At 29.3% G+C, this 21,182-nt stretch overlaps 5 protein-coding genes across 17 annotated transcripts in view; 1 reads left to right on the forward strand and 4 right to left on the reverse strand.

Moving 5' to 3' along the window:
- The window catches only part of LOC122567103 (rap guanine nucleotide exchange factor 2-like), a 254,187-nt gene extending 253,648 nt beyond the window's left edge, over positions 1 to 539 (reverse strand). The window contains exon 1 of the mRNA XM_043725311.1: positions 244 to 539. The gene's annotated coding sequence lies outside the window, so the exon portion shown is untranslated. The remainder of the gene's footprint in view (positions 1 to 243) is intronic.
- Positions 540 to 972: 433 nt separating this feature from the next.
- Positions 973 to 3,453, reverse strand: LOC122566519 (U4/U6.U5 tri-snRNP-associated protein 2). The gene is made up of 9 exons (XM_043723912.1): positions 3,241 to 3,453; positions 2,667 to 2,945; positions 2,419 to 2,594; positions 2,120 to 2,345; positions 1,758 to 2,044; positions 1,562 to 1,690; positions 1,441 to 1,502; positions 1,150 to 1,372; positions 973 to 1,081 (listed from the first exon to the last, which is right to left on the reverse strand). Exons 1-9 carry the CDS (start codon positions 3,317 to 3,319, stop codon positions 1,034 to 1,036), a joined length of 1,509 nt encoding a protein of 502 aa, XP_043579847.1. The 5' UTR covers positions 3,320 to 3,453; the 3' UTR covers positions 973 to 1,033.
- A 198-nt stretch (positions 3,454 to 3,651) lies between these two features.
- Positions 3,652 to 8,277, forward strand: LOC122566514 (zinc finger and SCAN domain-containing protein 12-like). 3 transcript variants are annotated; one of them, XM_043723896.1, is made up of 5 exons: positions 3,652 to 4,435; positions 4,700 to 5,134; positions 5,274 to 5,525; positions 5,597 to 6,521; positions 6,600 to 8,277. In XM_043723896.1, the coding sequence occupies exons 1-5, from the start codon at positions 4,295 to 4,297 to the stop codon at positions 7,052 to 7,054; spliced, it is 2,208 nt and encodes a 735-aa protein (XP_043579831.1). In that variant the 5' UTR covers positions 3,652 to 4,294; the 3' UTR covers positions 7,055 to 8,277. The 3 variants fall into 3 exon arrangements, with proteins under 3 accessions (XP_043579831.1, XP_043579832.1, XP_043579830.1); XM_043723897.1 differs by having other exon boundaries at positions 5,597 to 6,509; XM_043723895.1 differs by having other exon boundaries at positions 3,654 to 4,435; positions 5,597 to 8,277.
- A 163-nt stretch (positions 8,278 to 8,440) lies between these two features.
- LOC122566515 (transmembrane and coiled-coil domains protein 2) lies at positions 8,441 to 20,135 on the reverse strand. Of its 10 annotated transcripts, none has more exons than XM_043723900.1 (12): positions 19,282 to 20,135; positions 17,209 to 17,353; positions 16,780 to 16,975; positions 16,085 to 16,250; positions 15,708 to 15,936; positions 15,122 to 15,166; positions 14,714 to 14,796; positions 14,266 to 14,274; positions 13,316 to 13,647; positions 12,803 to 13,203; positions 12,305 to 12,435; positions 8,441 to 12,148 (listed from the first exon to the last, which is right to left on the reverse strand). In XM_043723900.1, the coding sequence occupies exons 2-11, from the start codon at positions 17,343 to 17,345 to the stop codon at positions 12,309 to 12,311; spliced, it is 1,725 nt and encodes a 574-aa protein (XP_043579835.1). In that variant the 5' UTR covers positions 17,346 to 17,353; positions 19,282 to 20,135; the 3' UTR covers positions 8,441 to 12,148; positions 12,305 to 12,308. The 10 variants fall into 10 exon arrangements, with proteins under 10 accessions (XP_043579835.1, XP_043579833.1, XP_043579842.1 ...); XM_043723898.1 differs by having other exon boundaries at positions 12,305 to 12,465; XM_043723907.1 differs by lacking the exon at positions 17,209 to 17,353 and having other exon boundaries at positions 12,305 to 12,465.
- A 153-nt stretch (positions 20,136 to 20,288) lies between these two features.
- On the reverse strand, positions 20,289 to 21,179 carry LOC122566529 (GSK3-beta interaction protein). 2 transcript variants are annotated; one of them, XM_043723929.1, is made up of 2 exons: positions 20,933 to 21,179; positions 20,289 to 20,853 (listed from the first exon to the last, which is right to left on the reverse strand). In XM_043723929.1, exon 2 carries the CDS (start codon positions 20,798 to 20,800, stop codon positions 20,444 to 20,446), a length of 357 nt encoding a protein of 118 aa, XP_043579864.1. In that variant the 5' UTR covers positions 20,801 to 20,853; positions 20,933 to 21,179; the 3' UTR covers positions 20,289 to 20,443. The 2 variants fall into 2 exon arrangements, with proteins under 2 accessions (XP_043579864.1, XP_043579863.1); XM_043723928.1 differs by having other exon boundaries at positions 20,923 to 21,179.
- Positions 21,180 to 21,182: the final 3 nt, after the last annotated feature.

The raw sequence follows: 21,182 nt of genomic DNA on the forward strand, positions 1-21,182 counted from the left end.
GCGGGAACGCTTTAAAGGTGATAGAAATTCTCAAGTGTCGGTCACACAAAATATTACAAAACCGTTACCGCTAACAAACTATTACAATTTTCGAAAGTTCTTAAACATACATCCTATCTTCCAATAATTATGTCTCACGAATATCTGTAAATCTATGTATCTTGCAAGCTATAACTCATGCGCGAGGAACCTTAAAGAACTTTTTCAAACAAAGTTTTTATGGAAACAAGAAAGGATACTCACCGTTCGAGCAAACGTCGATCCCAACAGCAATAATCCACGTGCTGAGAACACACTACTAGCCAACACAATGTATGTACACACAGAAAAAAAATCACTCGCGACAATCGACTATATGACTAGGAAGAGAGAAACGTCAGTATCACTAACGCGTTTGAATACGATATACGAAAAATGTTGTCCCGGTACACTACGAATAAAAGAAAAAAAAAGCACGACGGAAAGAACGATGGAAAAACCGCGAACCATAGAAAACGTTCGCTCATGACCGTCTCGCGTGGCCGGCTGTGACTCTACTCCGGTTCGCTTTGGCTTCGGCGCGACACTCCGATCCCCACCAAACCCGATTCTCCCCACCGATCGTCACGACTCTACTTCCAGTTTGTACTTCCGATCTTCTCGGCAAAGTTCGGCAGCTTTCGACACGATCGGCGGCCCGTAGGGTTAGACGCTATGCATATACATGTAAAAAGGATTTAGCAGTCACAATTTTCTTTTTACTAAATTCGAATTTACGATAACCTTATTAATAAAATGATTCACACGAGAAAATCTGATAAATGTTTAATTTAGGTATAACTTTTAACAAACTATCTGCGATTTTGAAATATAGAAATTATTACAAATTGTAGTGAATTATTTCATGTGCTGTATTTTTATGTCACTTTTTAAAATTATTATATTATTTATTATCTTTGATTTATTAGGGATATTATGAAATAAAAAATAAGGTAAAGTGAAAAATTGAAATATTTTATTTATAAAATTACGCCTATCACATCGTTCTTTTGCTTTAATTGTTGCCATTTTCCGAATATACATCATTTTTTAGTTCATAAATCTGAAAAAAGAGAAAAAAATGTGTATATTTTCCCTCTATTATTCAAAATGTTCGTTATTAATACATACTTGTATATATGCTTCAGTTAATGTTATCATTTGTGGCAAAATTTGAGTTACGTGTAAATCCTGCAACTCGTACCACTGACCAGTTGCTCTATGTAAAATGTGAACTCTATACGTTCCTTGACCAGGTTCACCATCGTGAACTATATTTGCTACTAAATCATATGTTGTAAATGGATGTCTTTGTTTTACTTCAGGTGTTAAAATATCTCCAAAATCTACATTTCTGAAACCAGTATATATTTTTAAGTTCTTTCACATTGTCATATAATAATAATATTAAAAGTTACTTACTTAACTGGGAAATTAACTATGGTGGGATTTTTTTCCACAAAGAATGTGTTCTTTGTAAACCTCTGTAAAAAAATAAAATAAAAGATGAACATATAATATTAATACACCATTATATACTTACTTTTATATAAAGTATGAGATAAGGAGGAAGTTCTGTTATTTCAAATCTCTTCATAAAATTTTCTTTATATGTTTTGTACTCTTTTTCAGTTACAGCATTAAATTTATTCAATAATGTGTACAAATTGACCTATAATAAAAGAAAAAGATAAGTTTTCAGATAATGTGATGATCAAAGCTTATGGTTTGATACTTACTTGAGGAATAATATTTTCAGTGAATTGGTCTTTGAAAAGAGGTGGTGGTGGAAGATCACATGTCAAATATAAAAATGGGCTTTCTGTTACAGTTTCGCCATATTCTACTGTATGAAGTAATTCACTTCTTTGACTTTCATCCAATTCAAGTGGTGGTATTTTTCGTGTATATATCCGCATATGACCCAAAAACGTTTTATACACTATACTAGAATCACGCTTTTTTGTACCATTTAATGCTAAATGAAGGGCATTTAAAAACCATGAAAGAAAATCGATTGGATCACCTGAAAATTATATTTTCAATATATAAAAGTTATTAATAAAAAAGTGATTTACTTGTAATATAATTTTATTTGTACCCTGTTCAGTAAATTGAAATCTCTTTTTACTCCATAAAACAACAGCTTGTAACATTTCGTGTGGACTGACATGAGCTTTGAAATTACGGGGATTCCATAATTTTCTCATTAATTCACCAAATCGTTGAACTAAAAGATAAGAAGAATCTCCAGGTGGCCTTTTGACATGAGAATAATTAGATTCTCTTAAGAAAAAATCTCTTAAAGGTGTAACATGAGAAAGTGCCTAAAATATTGAACTCTTATAATTATATCATAAGATAGAATTAAAGAAATTTAAATATTTCAAACTGACTCACTTGTAAAATAACATTACAATAATCATTTGCTTTAATATTATTCATTCCCACAATACCAGGGGAATATAGCGATCCATCTATGGCTCTCGATAATTTATCACTTTTATCTAATTGTGCAATCTGTGCTTTATCAAATGTTGGATTTAAAACATATTTTATATCATCCAATGATGAATCTGAATAACAGTTATTTATTAAGAAATATCATTATCTTTTGATATAAACAAAATAGTCAAATATTTTCTTACCGATTATTTCATAATTGTCAGGTAAACAATAAAATTTTAATGTATGTAGATTTAAAAAAACATGATGACTTTCAGCTACACTATGTGTGTATGCATGAGTGTTTGTACCTCTACCTTGAAAGTACTTTCCGCACACAAGACAAGCATATACATTAATTTTTGACAATGATACTGAACATAGTTTTTCAAAATCAAAGTCTAAAAATTGGCGATTTATTGTATCTAAATAAGGGCACAATCGTGGAGCTTCTGAAGTTGTTTTTATAATTTTAGCTTTTTCTGTAATTAGAAAAAATAATCGTAATGTATTTTAATTATTTTTAGGTTAGAAACTATATTAAAAAAAAAAACTACATATTTTGAAAAGATTAAATTTATTTAACGTAAGGTCAAGTCCATAAATACCAAAATAATGTATATTTTTACTTAGAATAGCTTAATCAAGCTGATTAAAATAAAGGAATCACCTAACCTTAAAATTCAAGTATGTAAACAATAAACTTGTGACATTTTATAATAGGTATTTAAAGTAAATAATAATTAATTCATGCAGGAAATAATCAAAAATACTCACTGGCAATTTCTTCATCTAAATTATTTCGTTCTATCACTAATTTTCTTTTTTGTTGATTCCCTGATTTACTTGTCGCCATTTTTGTTAGCAGTTCAGGTAAATCATTTTTATATAGCGATACATTCGTAAATGAGTAATGAATAAATACTAATATGTAAAAATTATTAATAAAAACTAACGTTTGCAAATATCATAGAAACTAACATATATTTAACCTACAACGTAATTAAAAAATAAAATGGCGTTAATAATTTTACTTTGTTTTATTATATTTAAATAAAGAGATAGATTTATATCATACACATAACTATGTTAATACATTTTCTTTATTTCTCTTTACAAAATATTTCAATATTTAATATAATATTTAAAAAAAACATTTAATATATTCTCCCTCATTTAAAAGATTATTAGTATATCTTAGTTTTAATAAATTAATAAAAGTATATATTTAAAATGAAATTTTAAATAAATACTTTTTTAAATCAAGAAACTTTTTCCATAATGAAGCAGTATTAATAAGGTTATGTATAATTTAATGAATTATCAACTACATAATAATTTTTTGAAATGCAATATGTATAAAGATCCTTGTTTTTAGCATTATTGCAGATGCCTATAAATTAGTTAAATTTATTGAAATAAGTATTATTCAAAAATGCAATTGCAAATGAACTCGATATTCGATAGCTTGTTAGTCGATTGAAAAAAACTTCAGCCTTTGGCTGTTTAGCGCGCCACCTACGAAACAAATTCTTTTTAGATGAAAAGAGAGCAACGCAAGTTAATTCCCCCGCTACGGATGCCACGACTGATTGTCTCCGATGGTGTGAACGCAGACTCGCTTGACAAATATCCCCGGATAATGCATATCTATAAAGTAGAGAAGTTTTCAACTGAAGATCAGCAGGAGGCGAATTAGGGAATGTCGTAATGCACGGCATAAATCACGTAAAAGACCTTGGCCGTTGGGTTTCTTAAAGTAAAATCGTTCCGATCGGTTCAAGTACTTCGTTTAATCTAGCAAAAAAACGATCCTCTTCATTCTGTTGATATGGCCGTCGTCGAGGAATTTGATTATTTATGTCGTTTATGTGCGACCAAAACGGGTATTCTAATGGGATTACCGATTTTCGAAGCCGGCGATCAGATGCGCAACATTGACAAGAAAATAGCCGCATGTTTGCCAGTGCAGGTAAAATCATGCACAAACAGTAGTAATTTCACTGCAATCTTCAGTGCTCTGTTTTCACCCCCTCTTTCTAATTTAACTATAAATAGAGGAAGAAAATTGGTGCAAGGTTTCACAAACTCCTCATGACAAGGGGAAGCTATATATTAACTTTAATTAACTGTACAGTTGCTCTAAAAAATTGAAGATTGTGATGGCACTCCGTATGCTCTTTAAAAAAAAAATATATATATATATTAGTGTTGTCAGTTAATTGATTATTTTTAGGTGTCTATGACTGATCAATTACCAAAAGTGGTATGCGAAGAATGTGCTTATAAATTGGATCAATTGTTTGATTTTCGTGAAAAATGTTTACATACTGAGGCAGTATTCATGGAAATGTTAAAAGAAATTGCCAAGCAAGAGATTGTTCGTATATCAAAAAGGGATTTGGAAGAAGTAGAAGAAATGAAGAGGATTCAGAGGAATATTGACAGAATACAAAATAATATGGAAAACGTACAAAATCATGTAACTCCCCAAGAAACAGCAGAGCCTACTATACATACTATGCAAGTCATAGATGAAATAGATTTGGCAGCGGGTGAACAAGTTGTTACACAAGAAGAAATGGGACAACAAGATACAGATATTGAGGTTACTGGTATCGACTGTTTAGATGGGGATACAGCTAGAATGGTGGATGAACATATACGAGAAGTAAATGAACAAATAAACCTAATATGCTTGCTGAAATAAATTGTACTATATCTATTACAACAATATTTTCATTTAAAATTATTTCTGAATGCAATAATGCTTTAAATGTAACTTAAATGTGTATATTCTTGTATTGCAGGTTTCTAATCATCAAATAGCAATGCATTTGGAGGGTGATATGACTGTAGTTGGAAATTTAACAGTAAGTGGTCATTTGAGTCAATTAGGAATAAATTATGTTACTTCAATAAATCCTGAAGATCAAAATCGAGAATCAATTGTACATTATTGTGATAATGTAAAGTATGAATCAGTACCAATAAAACAAGAATATCATAGGTTGCGAGATAGATTAACCACAGAAGATCCTGCAAATGTACTTGAAAATAATGTAAGTTATTTAAATAGAAATGAAATATAAATAATATACAAATTTGTTTAATAAATAATTTTAATCTATAGGTATCACATGAGAATTTTGCTCCTGCTCAACCAGAGACTGGTAGTGATATAGAAGAAGCACGTGTAGTTGAAAGTGAAACTCCTAGGCATACAACTTCTCAAACAAATACTATGGCATCAACGAGTCAAATAACAACTGAAAGTTCAGAAATTTTAGTAGAATATACAAAAAGAGCCAAGCATGCATTATTAGAAACAGCATTAAATAATCCTACAGTTGATGAAACAGGTTCACATTGGTATGTGTGTCCATTTTGTAATGAAGCAACATTAGGTTCGAATAATATGATAGCACATTTTGAACAATATTTTTGCTGTTGTCCTTGTGGTTTATATTTTACAAGTGTAGATGCCTTAAATGTACATAAGGAAAGATGTGATGTATATAAAAGTAAAACGATTGACAAAGAAAAACAAATCACAGAACCTGAATTAGTGTCTTCTCAAGATGAAGTAAATATAGAAGAAAAAAAACAAACAACAGTAAGGCAGAAATGGACTCCAAAAGTTTGCACACAATGTGGTAAACAGTACAGGACGAATTATAAATTACAAGAACATATGCGGAAACATACTGGTGAAAAGCCTTTTCAGTGTGTGACTTGTGAAAAAGCATTTCGTAGTAAAATTGGGCTTGCACAACATGCAGCTACACATACAGGGCAATATGATTACAATTGCTCCACATGTGGTAAAGGTTTTCAATCTAAAAGTTATCTTGTTCTTCATCAAAGAGTACATTCAGATTTAAAGCCTTTTCCATGCAACACTTGTGGACAACATTTTAAAACGAAACAATCATTATTAGATCATCAAAATAGACATCTTGGGGTTAAACCATATGTATGTGAAATTTGTGGCAAAGGTTTTATAACCAAAGGACTCTGTAAAAGTCATCAAAAAATACACTCGGGTATGGATAATCGTCAGTATCCATGTGTGGTATGCAATAAAATGTTTGTTAGTAAAAGTTATCTGAACACTCATTTACGCATTCACACAGGTGAAAAGCCGTATTTGTGTGAAGTTTGTGGTAAAGGATTTTTAACAAGAGTCGATCTTAAAATTCATTCAACAATGCACACGGGAGAAAAAAGCTTTAAATGCGATATGTGTGGAAAAGTATTCGCCAGAAGGGCAGCGTTAAGGTGTCATAGGAGATTACACACCGGAGAACGGCCTTACAGATGCGATGTATGTGGTAAAACATTCACACAGTTCACTCCTATGGCCATTCATAAAAGATTACATACCGGAGAGCGACCATATGAATGTGATGCATGTGGCAAAACATTTGTATCGAGATCAACCATGATGTGTCATAAAAAAAAACACCATGGTACACCACCTGTGCAAAAAGATGAACCAGTTCCTCGTCAAAATGAAATAAAAAATATCTTACCAGCAGAAATTGTACTCCGAGATTCCCAGGAAGGAATTCAAATTACCGCAGATTGAAACGCATGATTAAAAATCAGGAAACGTTGAAGTAAATAGATACAAACAATGCATGATAAAAAATGAAATATCGAGTCTGCATTTTATAAGAAGCGGCATTAGTCACCACAATGTATTCCTTTACTATAGCATATATGTTAAAATTGTATACAAAGAATATATTTTCGAGGATTCTTTGCAAGGGATGACAATGTTTTCTAAAATCATGTATACCTATAGAAAGTAAAGAAAAAATTAAATAATGATTTACATTATCATTAAAATATCGATATTGGTATTTTACCGAAGTATGTTGCTGTTTTCAAATTGTCTACTTTTTTATTTACAGTTTGTTTTGCTCTGGAATCTTTCAAAGATTAATAATTATTGTTAATCAAGCCATAAAATACTGTCAAGTTTAAGTCATGTAAAAGATAAATATTATTTTCAAGCTTCTACAGTTAATGTATGTGCATTATAAGACTTGATTTTTAGCTTGTGATAATACATTTTTTCAACGACATATGTTAAAAAGATTATATAGTATAGTATGTAGTTTCTCAAATTCTGATCAAATGATACCAAGATTAAATATCTACATTTATTCTAACAAAGCTCAAATTATGGACATATGAAATAAAATTGAAATGAATTAATTTATAATTTATTTTTTAGCATATTTTTAAGAAATGCAATGCATTGTCAATGAAATAACACAAATGTTATTTATTTAGAGATATACTAAATTGAAAAAAGGCTCGTTTGAATCATTACATAAGAATTTTCTTTATATTGTGTGTGCATTATAAATTGTTGTAAATGTCACGAAAAAAAGAAAATAAAATGATACATTTACTAACTATATAACAAAAAAACATGATTATCATAAAGAAAGTCAAATATTTTCTTATTGATACTAGTAAAACATTAAAATATTATTTATCAAATTAAAGGCTGATAGCTATTTTTACTGCAAGGAAATGCTATAGAATGGTGGTTATATCATATTAACAATGTAATTTCTTAAATTTAAGAAAAGTGTAAAGTTATATATAATCACCTTTAACACATGCATATTTCTGTGGCATCTCTGCGATTTTCTTTTAAATAAAAAAGCTTTCAGCACTACACATAGTAGAAATTGTGATATGTAATAATAAAATGATTACATTTGTAAAATTGTGATGATTGTAATATTATTGACAAATCCTATCAGAAAAAATATAAAAAATTCTACAACCAGATTTAGAATATATTTTTTAATTTTATACACCTATACACGTGACTAGTATTCTTTACTTATTACTGTTTTAGTTATAAAAGTAACATGTCATCTGCTTTTTACCCTCTAAATATCTAATTAATCTAGTTAATAATAAGGTTAAGCCAAGTAATAAAAAAAATGAATTTTATTAAAAATTCTTTTTATTTCGAAACGGTATTAAATAATAATATTAATGACAAGAGCTGCTAAATTGATATTGGGCTTAAAATTTAGCAGCAATAACATAATACGAGCATTACGCGCGTATGTCGATCTTTTTTTTTTAAATGGACATAAACTTATTTTTGTCTTTAACTACATTATTACACTGACCTGTAATGCAGCTATTACATACGTACACTCGTGTATATGCATAATATACATATATATGCATGTGTATGTGTCTAGCGTGTTAACAATTTCCATTACAATCGCTGTTCCTATTTCCTACATCGTCCTACAATTGACAACAAATATTTAATCTATAATTTGACATTAACTACCTATGCAAGGCATCGATGACAATATATTTGTTTCGTTATTTTTTTCCTTTCTATACTATAACTATATAGGGGGCCCCTAGAATTATGGGAAGTGTAAGTAACGATTATCAAGTTCCAGGATTACATTAACATTTTACGCAACTTATTTAAGCATATGCTTTACGATCCCCCATGAAGCTTTTTGATACAAAATACATATAAAATTGTAAATAGCCGCGGTAAAAAGAAAAACTCATAGAAAAATGTAACATTGTAAGATACAAAATACGTCCGTCGTTGTTTGACATGTGTGCAATTTTTTATTTATACAAATATTTATAATTTCTTTCCTTATTTTTTCTTTCTTTTGTATTAATTTAATCGCTTCTCTTTTCTGCTACGTCCACACATTATTATATAAATGTCCTTATTAAGCGTGCAGGTAGGGGCCCTCGTTAAATCAGTGGTCGATGATAACAAGTTCTCTAATATTGGGTTATATGTGTATCTTACAAAGCACCACGATCTAAAGCTATACAATACATATAGGGTGTCGTTTACTGAATACGAAACTACAAACAGGGAATCGGACGTACAATTCTTGCACTTTATGTTTCTCGATCGTTTGCTTATCCATATAGGTAGAACTTTTTACTATAAAGATAAATATTGATAATTAACAATAAGTAGCATACAATCTTCGAAAGAAAATTTACGCAATAGTGGTAATTATAGTAATATATAAGCACACTAACACCCTATATATTTTGTCTAGTTGTCACTTATACAATAACAAACATATATTTTTAGTCAAAATCTGATTTAAACAACGTAAAAAATTAGAAATCTTTTTGCAGAATCAATATAACATCGAATCTAATAGACTTAATATATCAGTAATGTATCATTGTTGCAATTGTTTACTCCTTTTTGCAAATGTAGAGTTAGTACAAGAATACAGAGACACAAAATTATTTTATAATTTTGTACATATCATTATATTGATCCCAAAACTGATTTTTAACTTTTACGCTTATATGTAAACTTAGTATAGTCACAGCGACGTATTTATAAATTTATAGACATAAGAAACGGTTATTTTTAGGAACGCAAGAGGATTATTCGAAGGAAACATTATTTTAATTATGAATAAATTTAATTGAATAAATTTTTATAATACAATTGTAAAAAAAATGAATCTGAAGAAAAAAAATATATGCAGTCCGTTAAAATACAAAATTTTGCCTGATCAAGTTATAAATACACGATCAAACTTCCTTGTTTTTTCGGTTTTTAATATAAACATAAAATTTTAATTAACTAGATTTTTATATCCCTCGTAAATTATCAATTTCTTTCATGTTAAATTTTTTGGCAGTATTCGCATTGAATATATATAAAAACTATAAAACTTGTGTTGAACAAATATTACACAAGCAGTGATTATAACAATAAAATACGAGATACGACAATAATACATATATAAATAGCAGTTCAAAGAACTATAGCGTTAAATAAAAAAATTCGGAAATTTGATGTTGTACTCATGAATAACAGGCTCCAAAAAAAAGAAAATACATTGCTACATAAACATTATTTTATTTACAGATTTTGTTTGTCAATTAAAAGCAATTTCCCATATATCATCAAGGTCAATGAAACGATAACGGTACATAATCCAACAAATAACAAAAATCCTAATGCACGAACTTAATACAAATTAGAAACTATGCATTTATATAAAACATAAAGAGAATTTTACGTATTAAGCAATAAAAAAGATTATAATTACCGAAAAATAATTTCTTTCTTTACTTGTCACATATTCACAAAATAATATTAGGCTATGAAACTTTATATTTCGTGATACTGTGCTTGCAGAAAGATGAAAATTAGGAAACTAGTGAAATAAATGACATTTCGCCATTAAGTAGCGATAATAGAATCAAAAAATTATGTAGACCAAAATATTTTATACACTCACAGATTTGAGCTCCTATATTAATTTAAGAGTTATCTCTTTTTGTATAATTGTACCATTTTGTAATTACCGTTGCACTTTAAAAAAAATTTTTCCTCAATCACTTTACTGTTTTAACATTTTTTTAAATGAATAGCAACACAAAATTGCCACAAATATTAAATTACTCACAATTGTAACAGCGATGTAGTCCATCAGTCTTTCTCTCATTTCAACATCTGTCATGGTTCATTTCTTTATATTCAATATAATATGTACGCATTCTTGTGTCTGTGGTGGTTTGAAACATTCGTGAGAGTACAAATAACAGTTAATGATATTTATTTCAAAACGTGTATACTTTTTACGTTGTATGTGAAACAAATTAATGTTATATGTAGAATAAGAGGAATGAAACATGTTGGTCCTCTTTTGATGTTAAGTGTTCTAAAAGTATTTCTATTCACTTTTACATTTTTGTATTCTCATGAATGTATAATTTGTAACTTACATATAAGGATCAAATTACCCCACCTCATTGCCAACACTAAGGAATATATCACATATTTTATACATTTTGACATGAAGAATATCTACAGTTATTTAAGTGTTCTCTTGCTTTCTTAATTTATATCATTGTTTAGCAACTGGACGATTGTAATTATAAATATTTTATTTCAAAATGTGCATTTTGATAAATTTACACAAATTTAAATTTACTAGAATATCAAATGTACGAACTATAATTCCAAAAATGGTGGTAACACCTCCCACAGACACTAATGATAGAACAATTTTCTTTTCTATCTTTTAATCAGTACTTTCGCTTGTTCAATATTCTTTTTTTTAAATTTCATGCTAATCAATGATTCGTGTAAAAATGAACTTAATCGCATGACATTAGAGTAAATTCTTCTAACAATGTGCCGTATGTAATCAAGCAATATCAGTGTACAGCGTTATATATTTACTGCCTCTTTCATATTTCATGGAAATTTTTATTTTCTTACCATAAATCATAATCATTACGTATCATTTTTTAGCAAAATTAATCAAATAAAGATAAAAATATCGCAAAATAAATTTATAACATTTGCATAAGAGACAAAAGACATTTTTATGTTTATTATTTCTACTAAATCTCTTCTTCCTAAGTGAAACACTTTTGCACAGCAAAATATGTTTTGTGTATTGTAATTCTATTAACAGTATCAAATAGATTTAATCACTTGTCTGATTCAATATAAGAGTGGTGAACATGATCAAATTTAAAATATAAATGAAGTCATTTACGCATATACCTACTATTATTGCTCCAAAACTACAGCACTGATAAATGGGTCCAAAATGTTGATCATTGTGTACAATTTTTCTTCATCACAGGGTATGGTAAATTTAAGTATACCACCCTAAAATAAGTTATTTTTTATACTCTAAATTAATAGAATATTAAATTTTTTACATGAAATAGATTTCTTAAAGGACATAAAATATTGTTCCATATCTCTTTACTAGTATGTTTATAATTTGTAACATTTTCATAAAAATAATAATGATTTACTTACGATGCTACTTAACGGCGAGAGTCTGTTTAAGATGGCGCATGAGGTGACTGCCGACGTCGTGAACCTCAGGCCATTGTTTGAGCACAAATACTATGCCCAATACAACAAACGTAGTTGTTAATATGCGCACCCTGCACATGAAACAATGAGGCTTAGTACAACTGCAACAGAGATGCGAAAACAAAATAAAACAATGAGTGCGCAAAAGTAAAATCAGATGGCGATGTACGTGATGAAGTATGAATTGAAATGTATGAGAATGAAAACGGAACAAGGATGATGGAACAGAAATATATACTGATAAAAAATATGATAGTTATCTGTTTACTATAAATGAAAAAAAGAAAAAAAGATGATATATGTTGAAGTAAACAAAATTTACTTCAAAAAGCTTATGCAATTAAGCTGAAATGTACAATATTTTGTTTTGGTTTTAATAGATTATTTTCCTGTAAAAATAACACTCAAACATAACTGTACAATATGAAATAACTATACCTGGTCCTAAGGAAAGGCATCATTATACCAGCACCTGTTGCAACAAGAAGTAGAATAACTTGCAACACAGTTAATACAACGTTTATGAGCTTTACAACCAACGCCCTTGCATTGCTATTATCCAGACCCTCTAAAGTGACATATTGTTGATGTTGTTGTTGTTGATGTTCCATTTTACAAATTTTAGTTTGGCAACTCTCCAACATTTCGTGTATATCCCTTAATCGATCTTCACTTTGATATTGCACTTTTTCTTCCATATCTGTTATAGTTTGTTTCAAGTTTTCTACTTCATTTTGGTGCAGTTCAGTTAAATCGTTAATTTGTTCTTCCAGACGCTCGCATCTAAAACGTTCCTCTTGCAAAGCATGGGAAAGATATGTCACTTCTTGTTGCAAACTCTAAAATTGTTTAAGGAAGAAATTAATTTTAAAATTATGATGTATGCAAACATGTTATCGTTCTTTATTTGTTCTGTTTCATTGCTTATTTCTTAAATCATCAGAAACAAACCTTCAAACCTTCAAATTTATCTTTCATTCTCTCCAAATTTTCTCTATGTTCTTGTAGTTCTGAGAAAATAGATTTAAGACTAAGTGTAGCATTATTACTACTGTGACATGTGTGTGCTTGCCCCCTACTACCAGGTCCGCTTTCACTTGTAACACTAGAGCATTCGGATCCTTCTTCAGACGGAAATTTCATTGCCGCAGCACTATGAGTTGATCCCAAACTACACCCACCAGGCAGCGTCGCTGATCCATGATGAGCCTTTTCATCTTCAACACTAGCGTTATCTCCATTACCTGCACGCGGTGTATCGTTTACATAAAAAGTTGAGCCATCTGCAGGGACACAGACGTCGCAAGTTAGAATGTTATCCAATACCAAACTATTCTGCCTTTGTTAATAACTAATCAATTTGTATGCTTTTTCGTATTGCAACACTCCTATCTTTCAAATACAGTTAATGATAATTCAAAAACATTTTTGTTGTATATAAATGCATCAATGATGTGTCACAAAATGTTTTGTAAACTTAATGCAAAAATTGTTTTTCCTTTATAATTTTTGTTCTTTGAATTCATGTCCACATGTGTTTAATATACTTCGCTGATGTATTGGATAACTAATATGTAAAATAGCAAACATCTGAATATGTGAAAGCCACTAAAGACAAGGCAAAATTATTAAGTAACACAAAGTAGTAATAAAAATATAAAGCTTACAATATGTAAACACAACATTCTCACATCAAATTTGCTTATCTGATAGGTATTCATCAATTGTGTAAATATATAAGATTTATGTACCTTATCATATACAACAAAAAAGGACACAGTGTTAAAAATTATTAAGATTTTACAAAGTAAGACACGTATGATATATTTACTAAGTAAGAGGACGTTTATGGAATATAAAAAAACAGATATAGTAAGAAAATTAGCCCAAATGTTACTTACTACTTTCAACTGCCATGACAGCGCAAAATATTAAACATTATTTATTGTTTAATGTTAAAATGAGTAAGAAGATATTGTACTATTACTACAATACATTATAAATTACTATATATATATATATACTATCATCTTATTCCAGATAAATAAAAATTTATATTTCTGGAATAATGAACATATTAGCAACTAAAGTAATAATATAACGATTTAAATAGTGTATTTACATATATATGTATATGTATTTTAAATAAAAGAAACGTGCATACTATTGCTTGTTGTATCACAATTTATTAGCATAGGTCAATATGTGCTTAGTGATAGTGCTTTTAAAACACAAAGATTTAATTAACACTTTCCATAGTAAATATTATTAAAAAATTAAATAATAAATAAGATCTGGACAAAATTGTGTTAATTAATTAAAAAACAATTTGTAATAAAAATTACTCACGAGATAAAGTATTTATGTTATCTGCACTGCCAAATTTGTTTTTTATTAAATGTGCAAATTCTCTTGGTTTGGACATTACACTTCTGAAACATATAAGAAAGATAGAGATCAAGAATAGCTTTAATATTCCAATTTTATAAAAATTGACTTTGAAAAATTATTATATTTATATAAAAATATCTTATACATTAACACATGTAAATTTGTGTTTTATATTTATGAACATACTAAAATTTGAATGTGCTTGGCTTAAATATATAAATTTATACATATATATAAATGTTGTACTTCATTTATTGCATATTTATTTTATAAAATGATAATATAGTCAAAACTTAATTATAACAATAGATGTTATGATGAAGTGATTAAAAAACCATTGCAGTCTATTTTCACACCAACACTCACCCTGAAATACCACTGATTCCAACCCTAATATTGCCACCCACGTTTCTGGAAGTGAATCTTAAATTAGATGAAAGTGTCATACCCTATATTTAGGATAACAAAACAGAAATTGGATAAAAAGAAGAAAAGAACACAAAGAAATTACACTAAAGGAACACTTCTTCATGTTTGTCACTACAGTGTAAAATTTTTATTTTAACATATTAAATATAATACGCAATACTAGTTTTTTATCTTAATTTAATACTTTTACTTTTTCAAATAAGCACATAAGCACATACAGCAACGACAGGAATAACATACATCATATTTTTATAAAATATACATTATAATACGTACAATCAAAATATGCTTTATAAACTATTAATATAATATATACATTTTGATAAATATCTAAAATAAAAATAAATAAAAATTTATATCAATTAATTCAGATTTAGATCTATCAATGATTATTTAAATATATCAGCCACACTAATAAAAAATCTATATATATATATATCTACTTCTGATTTGATTTCTTATTGCTGTAACAACACAATTAAAATACAGTACAGACAGTTGATAAAAGATAAAATATACTTACTTAAGTCCTTGTCCCATATCCCGAAGCACTTCTCTGGGTTGTCTGTGACTTGTAGGTGCACCATTTAATTCATAATGTTTTAATTTTTTTGTGTAACTATCCAATTTTTTTTGGAGCTGAGAAATACTGTGCGCTGATTTTTGATTTTTCTTTTCAAATACTGCTTTGATTCGAGTAAGCTGCTGCTTGTCTGCATTGGCAGCTAATTTTAGATATTCATTTACATTTTCTGGAATAAAAAAGACAGTAGATAAATTTTACATTTATAATACATACTCTGACATAAATTGCGATTATATAAAGGCCTTCATATAATTCATATAATTGTTTTAACACTTCAGCACTATACTAATTAACTGATAATTGCCGAAAATTACCATCACGTGTGGTTTGTTCTATTCTTATAAGTTCTCGTGTTTTAGCAATTTTACTTTGGATATGCTCAATAGCTTGACAAACACGAGCAGAGTTAGAGTCAACATCATCAGTTATTAATTCAGAGGAGCCATTTGATAGGAACGATTGTGTTGCATGATATTGTTCCTGTAAACAAATGTAGTGTTATATTAAAATACACGAACCTAAGAAAGAAACAAATTATGACTAACAAAACATATTTCCTTGAGCACATTGTTCGTTAACTCGTAATTTGGTTGCACTCTGAAACTGTGGAAATAGTCTAACTTTGATGCCACTTACAACATTATGCAAGTAGGTACTTAATTTCTTAACCTATAACCCTGATTATACAGTAGTGATTGATGACCTTGTAGTACATTACAGTGTAATTACATGCCGCAACTTCACATTACATAAGTAACTTTATGTAAGCATATACAATCATATTTACTACTGTAATAAACATTTAAAAAACACAATGGTATTGATTTTGTTGATCTAAGTACTTTAACAACAATTTTAAATATAATAACATATCACTATTAGAGTTATAAATTATTAGAACTTAAATGAATGTGTTATTTAAAAATGAAAATATTAATTACATTACAGCACATTAAAAAGTATTAAACATTCTGAAAATGAAATTATTTTATAATATTAAAACACATACTCCTTCATCATCGGCTGGTAGGTGAATATTTGGCACAAACTCGTCTTGTTCGGCAGTGATTAAATTGGTATTTGGTTCATCCATAGCATCTACTCGAATCACAGTTCCTGGTGATTTTTGCCTACTACCTTTCATGCTGAAGCTGCCTCCACCACCACTACTTCCACTGCCTGTACTACCCTCCCCTGTTTGGGAACTGCGAAGTCAAATTAATTTTGTACTGTGCTCCTTTTATTTATTTTTCATTTATTTTTTTAGGAACTTATTTTTCTTATTTGTAAGTACAAAATATTGTATCATTAATTATATCATATTGAAGCATAAGCTTAATGTTTCAGTTTCATGTAAAATACTACAAAAAAAATAAGAATTTTTAATCTTAATTTATGTAAGCATACATATTAATATCTACAAAAAATCAGGTCTTACAGTGAAGCATTACGTGCTTTTGAAATATGTTCCAAAGTAGCTGAAAATTGTTGAGGTGAGGTCAATGTATTTCCTCTGTTAGGTGATGTACTGCGTGAACTATTCTTACTTGACGTAGTTATCATCAAATTAGCCATTCCTTTTGCTGAAAAAATTATTACCTAGCTGTGTTAGTAAGACTGTAAATCTTCTTAATATATGAGCTTAAATAATTTGTTGTATATGTAATCTATATATATGTAAAAGTATATTTCTATCAATAAATATATCTCTTCTTTATCAATATAAATGATACTTTCAGTATTACTACTATTAAACATTAAATAAAGATATAATAAATGAAGAAATTAAAATATATTAATCCCTAAAAGATTAGGTGCACCATTCATTCTGAAATCATTATTATCGTTCAAATAAATACAGTATGTTCTCATTATCAAGAAAAGCTATGTTTATCAAATGTTATCAATATTAATCATAAGATTTCTCATGATATGAATGAAATGTATACAAAGAAAATATGATAAAGTAAATTAATAAATCAATATACTACAAAATTACATGAAACTCATGATGTTTATTGAAATAGAAAATTAATAAAAAAATTCACAATGTTAGAAGAAAATGAAAGAATACACTACAGAATAGTTCTATTTTACTTGACCCCTATATACCTATTTTGAGCTACAATTTTCTCTAAGAGTGATATTATCTAATCTAAATCCTGTGTGTATAGTCAATTATATGTGTTGTCCAAAAATAGTACATATATAGGAAGTTTAGTTGAAACACTGATGCAGTTCATATTTGCTATAACGTATTCATTATAATTTATTCATGTCATTACAGAGGTCATCCATATCTAATTAACATTTGTAACAAATTTGTTGGCCTACTTTTGTGACAGTAAGCACATACTAAATAAAACTGCATGACTATTGAATATAAAAAAAACGTTATTATCAAATATTGATATTGTACTTTAACAATGTTACCAAAAATATTTATTTTGAAGAAAATAACAAATTGTCTAGCATCAAAATTCATTTTGACATTAAGAAAACATTTGAAAAAAATTACATGCAGTTACTTCTTTCACATTCTATCACCTTTAATCCAATCCTTTAACTGATGAATCATTCTGATTATCATAATTAGAACATCGGCATTGCTTTCGAAGTATGACGAACATATTACGCGGAAAAACACGTGCAATGTAAAACAATAAAAAATATCGGCACTTTATCCATTTCATAAATATCAATCCAATCTAGCACAAATATTCATTTTATTCATTAAAAAAAGTTATTCATGGTACTTTGTAATAATTAAAGTGCAAAACAACATGATATACATAAGTGTACATAATTAGACATTAAATGTGGAATTTTATATTAAATCATGTTATAAACAAATTAAACGTTGCAGCCATTACGGGATCTTTCATTTTATTTTAATTCTACAAGAATGCATATTTTATGTAGTGGTAAATACTACTATCAAAATTTAAATGCATACATTGCATACTTTAATTTTCACAGAAATCGTAAGATAGCAGAAAACGAATGCGATACAAATAAGATGTCGACTAAAATCTTTTGAACCGAATAACACAAATTCCGATACACAACGGTTCTTACATAAACTAAGAATTTCTGACAAAAATAACAATGTCACCTCGCGTAATTGTCAAATACGTGAAACACAGAGAGTCTCATTAAATTTTCCTATTTAACAAATACAGTTTCATTGAAAAAATATAATATTTATTTAGAACGGAAAGAAAATGTGGAAACATGTAAAGATTTAAAATACGCATGTATGTACGTCAGAAAAGAATCGACGAATATTTAGCGACCTGTGATATTACGTTACTATCGCGACTCGTTTCCACACATACAATATCGTCCATGATTATATAGGTTGAAAAGAGATATGGGAAGTAATTGTCCCACCCCTTTCATGCTGATATTGAGAAACGGGGTACGACTATCGAACAAAAACAAACGACCTGTCAAAGCTCTTCCGCGGTTGTTTGACATTCGATTTACCGAAATATATTTCGTCCCTCACCTTCTTTATCGCCTGACGTATGTAGCTCTTGGTTGAAGCATGGTTTTTATTTCAACGAATGTCACACTGAGAATACACAAAGCAGGGTTCCTTCTCGCGTATTGCGTTTTTCTCAATTGTCTCTTTGGTCAATCAAATGATAGGCTCTGTTATCGTTTTTCACGGGCGTGTCATCGTACACCATTCAACATCGTAGCACTAGCCACTCTAATAGCAACAAACGTGATACATCCTTTCGTCTTTAGGCACTTAATCGACAGTAAACTCATTCAGAAGCATGACGGAACACGCACACGGTGCGACACATTCGGCGAAACCGCTTCGTTACTTCACAACTCGACAGTGGAATACGCCAAACGGAACACAGAGCAACGAACGTAGAGGAGGGGGTAAACAAAACTGATATATTACCACTCGCAGCGACTGATCTTTCGATTCCTAGGGATATTTTCTATGGAGATGAGATTGGTATTGCACTACCGTATCTAGCAATATACGTGTCACTTCGTATTTATATAAGTTTAATGGATTTTATTTTCATATGTTTTTAATTACAGTGTAATCAAATAAATTTCACTAGTTACTTTATTTCATTTAAATATCACATGATGAATTTGTCTATTGCATATCAGATTCTTGTTTTCGTTCCGATTCTTCTGTTGTGTTAGATATGTACACTTAATGTATTTATATTTACTGAAGACAAATGAAAGTAATTTATATATTAAACAAAATTATGTACCAATAGTTAAAAATAGCAATAATGTATCGTATATGTTACAAGTTTTGTTTAATGTATTATATTCAACAGCAGTAGATAATTGGATACAATTTTGTCAGCTAGAGAAAACTTTCTTGGTAGTATATGTATGCGCATATAATGCCAAAAGGAAGCTACAAGATTTGGTATTATGTATCGAGTACGACACTGTCCTTGCAAATTACCGTGCACCGGATATCTTCGGCTAGATTCGGATTGAATGAGTGCTGTGCAAAGAGAAAACGCATTTGACGAGAATCATAATTTATTTTGGATTTCAAACGCTTATTGTTGAAAGATGTGTGTATGTGTGTGTATTCAAACAATTGGAATTAGCACTTTATTTTCATTTATATTTAACTGTATTTCATTTCACTATTAAAAAATTCTGATTAAATTTGTTCACTGTGAGTTACTTAATTGTTTAAGCTTATGAACAAGCGAATTCCCAAAGGAATCCCTATATTGCGGGCTAACGAAATTCAACAAGCTGTAGGGCGTTTCGTAGTGTTCGCTTTCTCTCTTTGATGTGTCGTCGTGTTCGTTACCAACGATGGTAAAACCAGCACTTGATAGTTCTATGCAAAACTTCAAGCCCTCTAATGTAATCAAATTTAAGTAGAGGAAATGATTGTTATTTCGTAATTTTTCTGATATTTTGATGTCCGTTACATGCTGTTTTACGTCGTTGATAATGGTTTGCGCTTCAAGCTTCCAGTGATCCTTGTCCAGCTCTTTGTTATTCACCTCTTCCTTCATTCTCGCGTTTTAACAGCGTCAATAACCGTCTTTTTACGGACGCATGTAATATTCTAAACAAATTGACAATATTATTATAGTTTAACGTTACTAATATTTCGTCAATGTTGGAACAAATTCACAATTCGTTACGTTGAACAAAGTTCGTCTTATTCGTGCTAACAATAAGACGGCACGTGGACAGGTTAGAACCGAGAACCGAGGGTCAAAGACCAAGATTATACGATTATGTAACTATTTGGCGAACTTATTTCTCTCTTAAGAGATATATAATATCGCTTTTCAGTGACGACAGTGACTACGATCTGTCATCAGTTTGGACCTTGACACTGCGTAGTTGTAAATTTATGTTGTATGTTCAATCCCACATATTTCTCGGTAC

The sequence above is a fragment of the Bombus pyrosoma genome, linkage group LG4, assembly GCF_014825855.1.
Source record: "Bombus pyrosoma isolate SC7728 linkage group LG4, ASM1482585v1, whole genome shotgun sequence".
NCBI classification, from domain to species: Eukaryota; Metazoa; Arthropoda; class Insecta; order Hymenoptera; family Apidae; genus Bombus; species Bombus pyrosoma.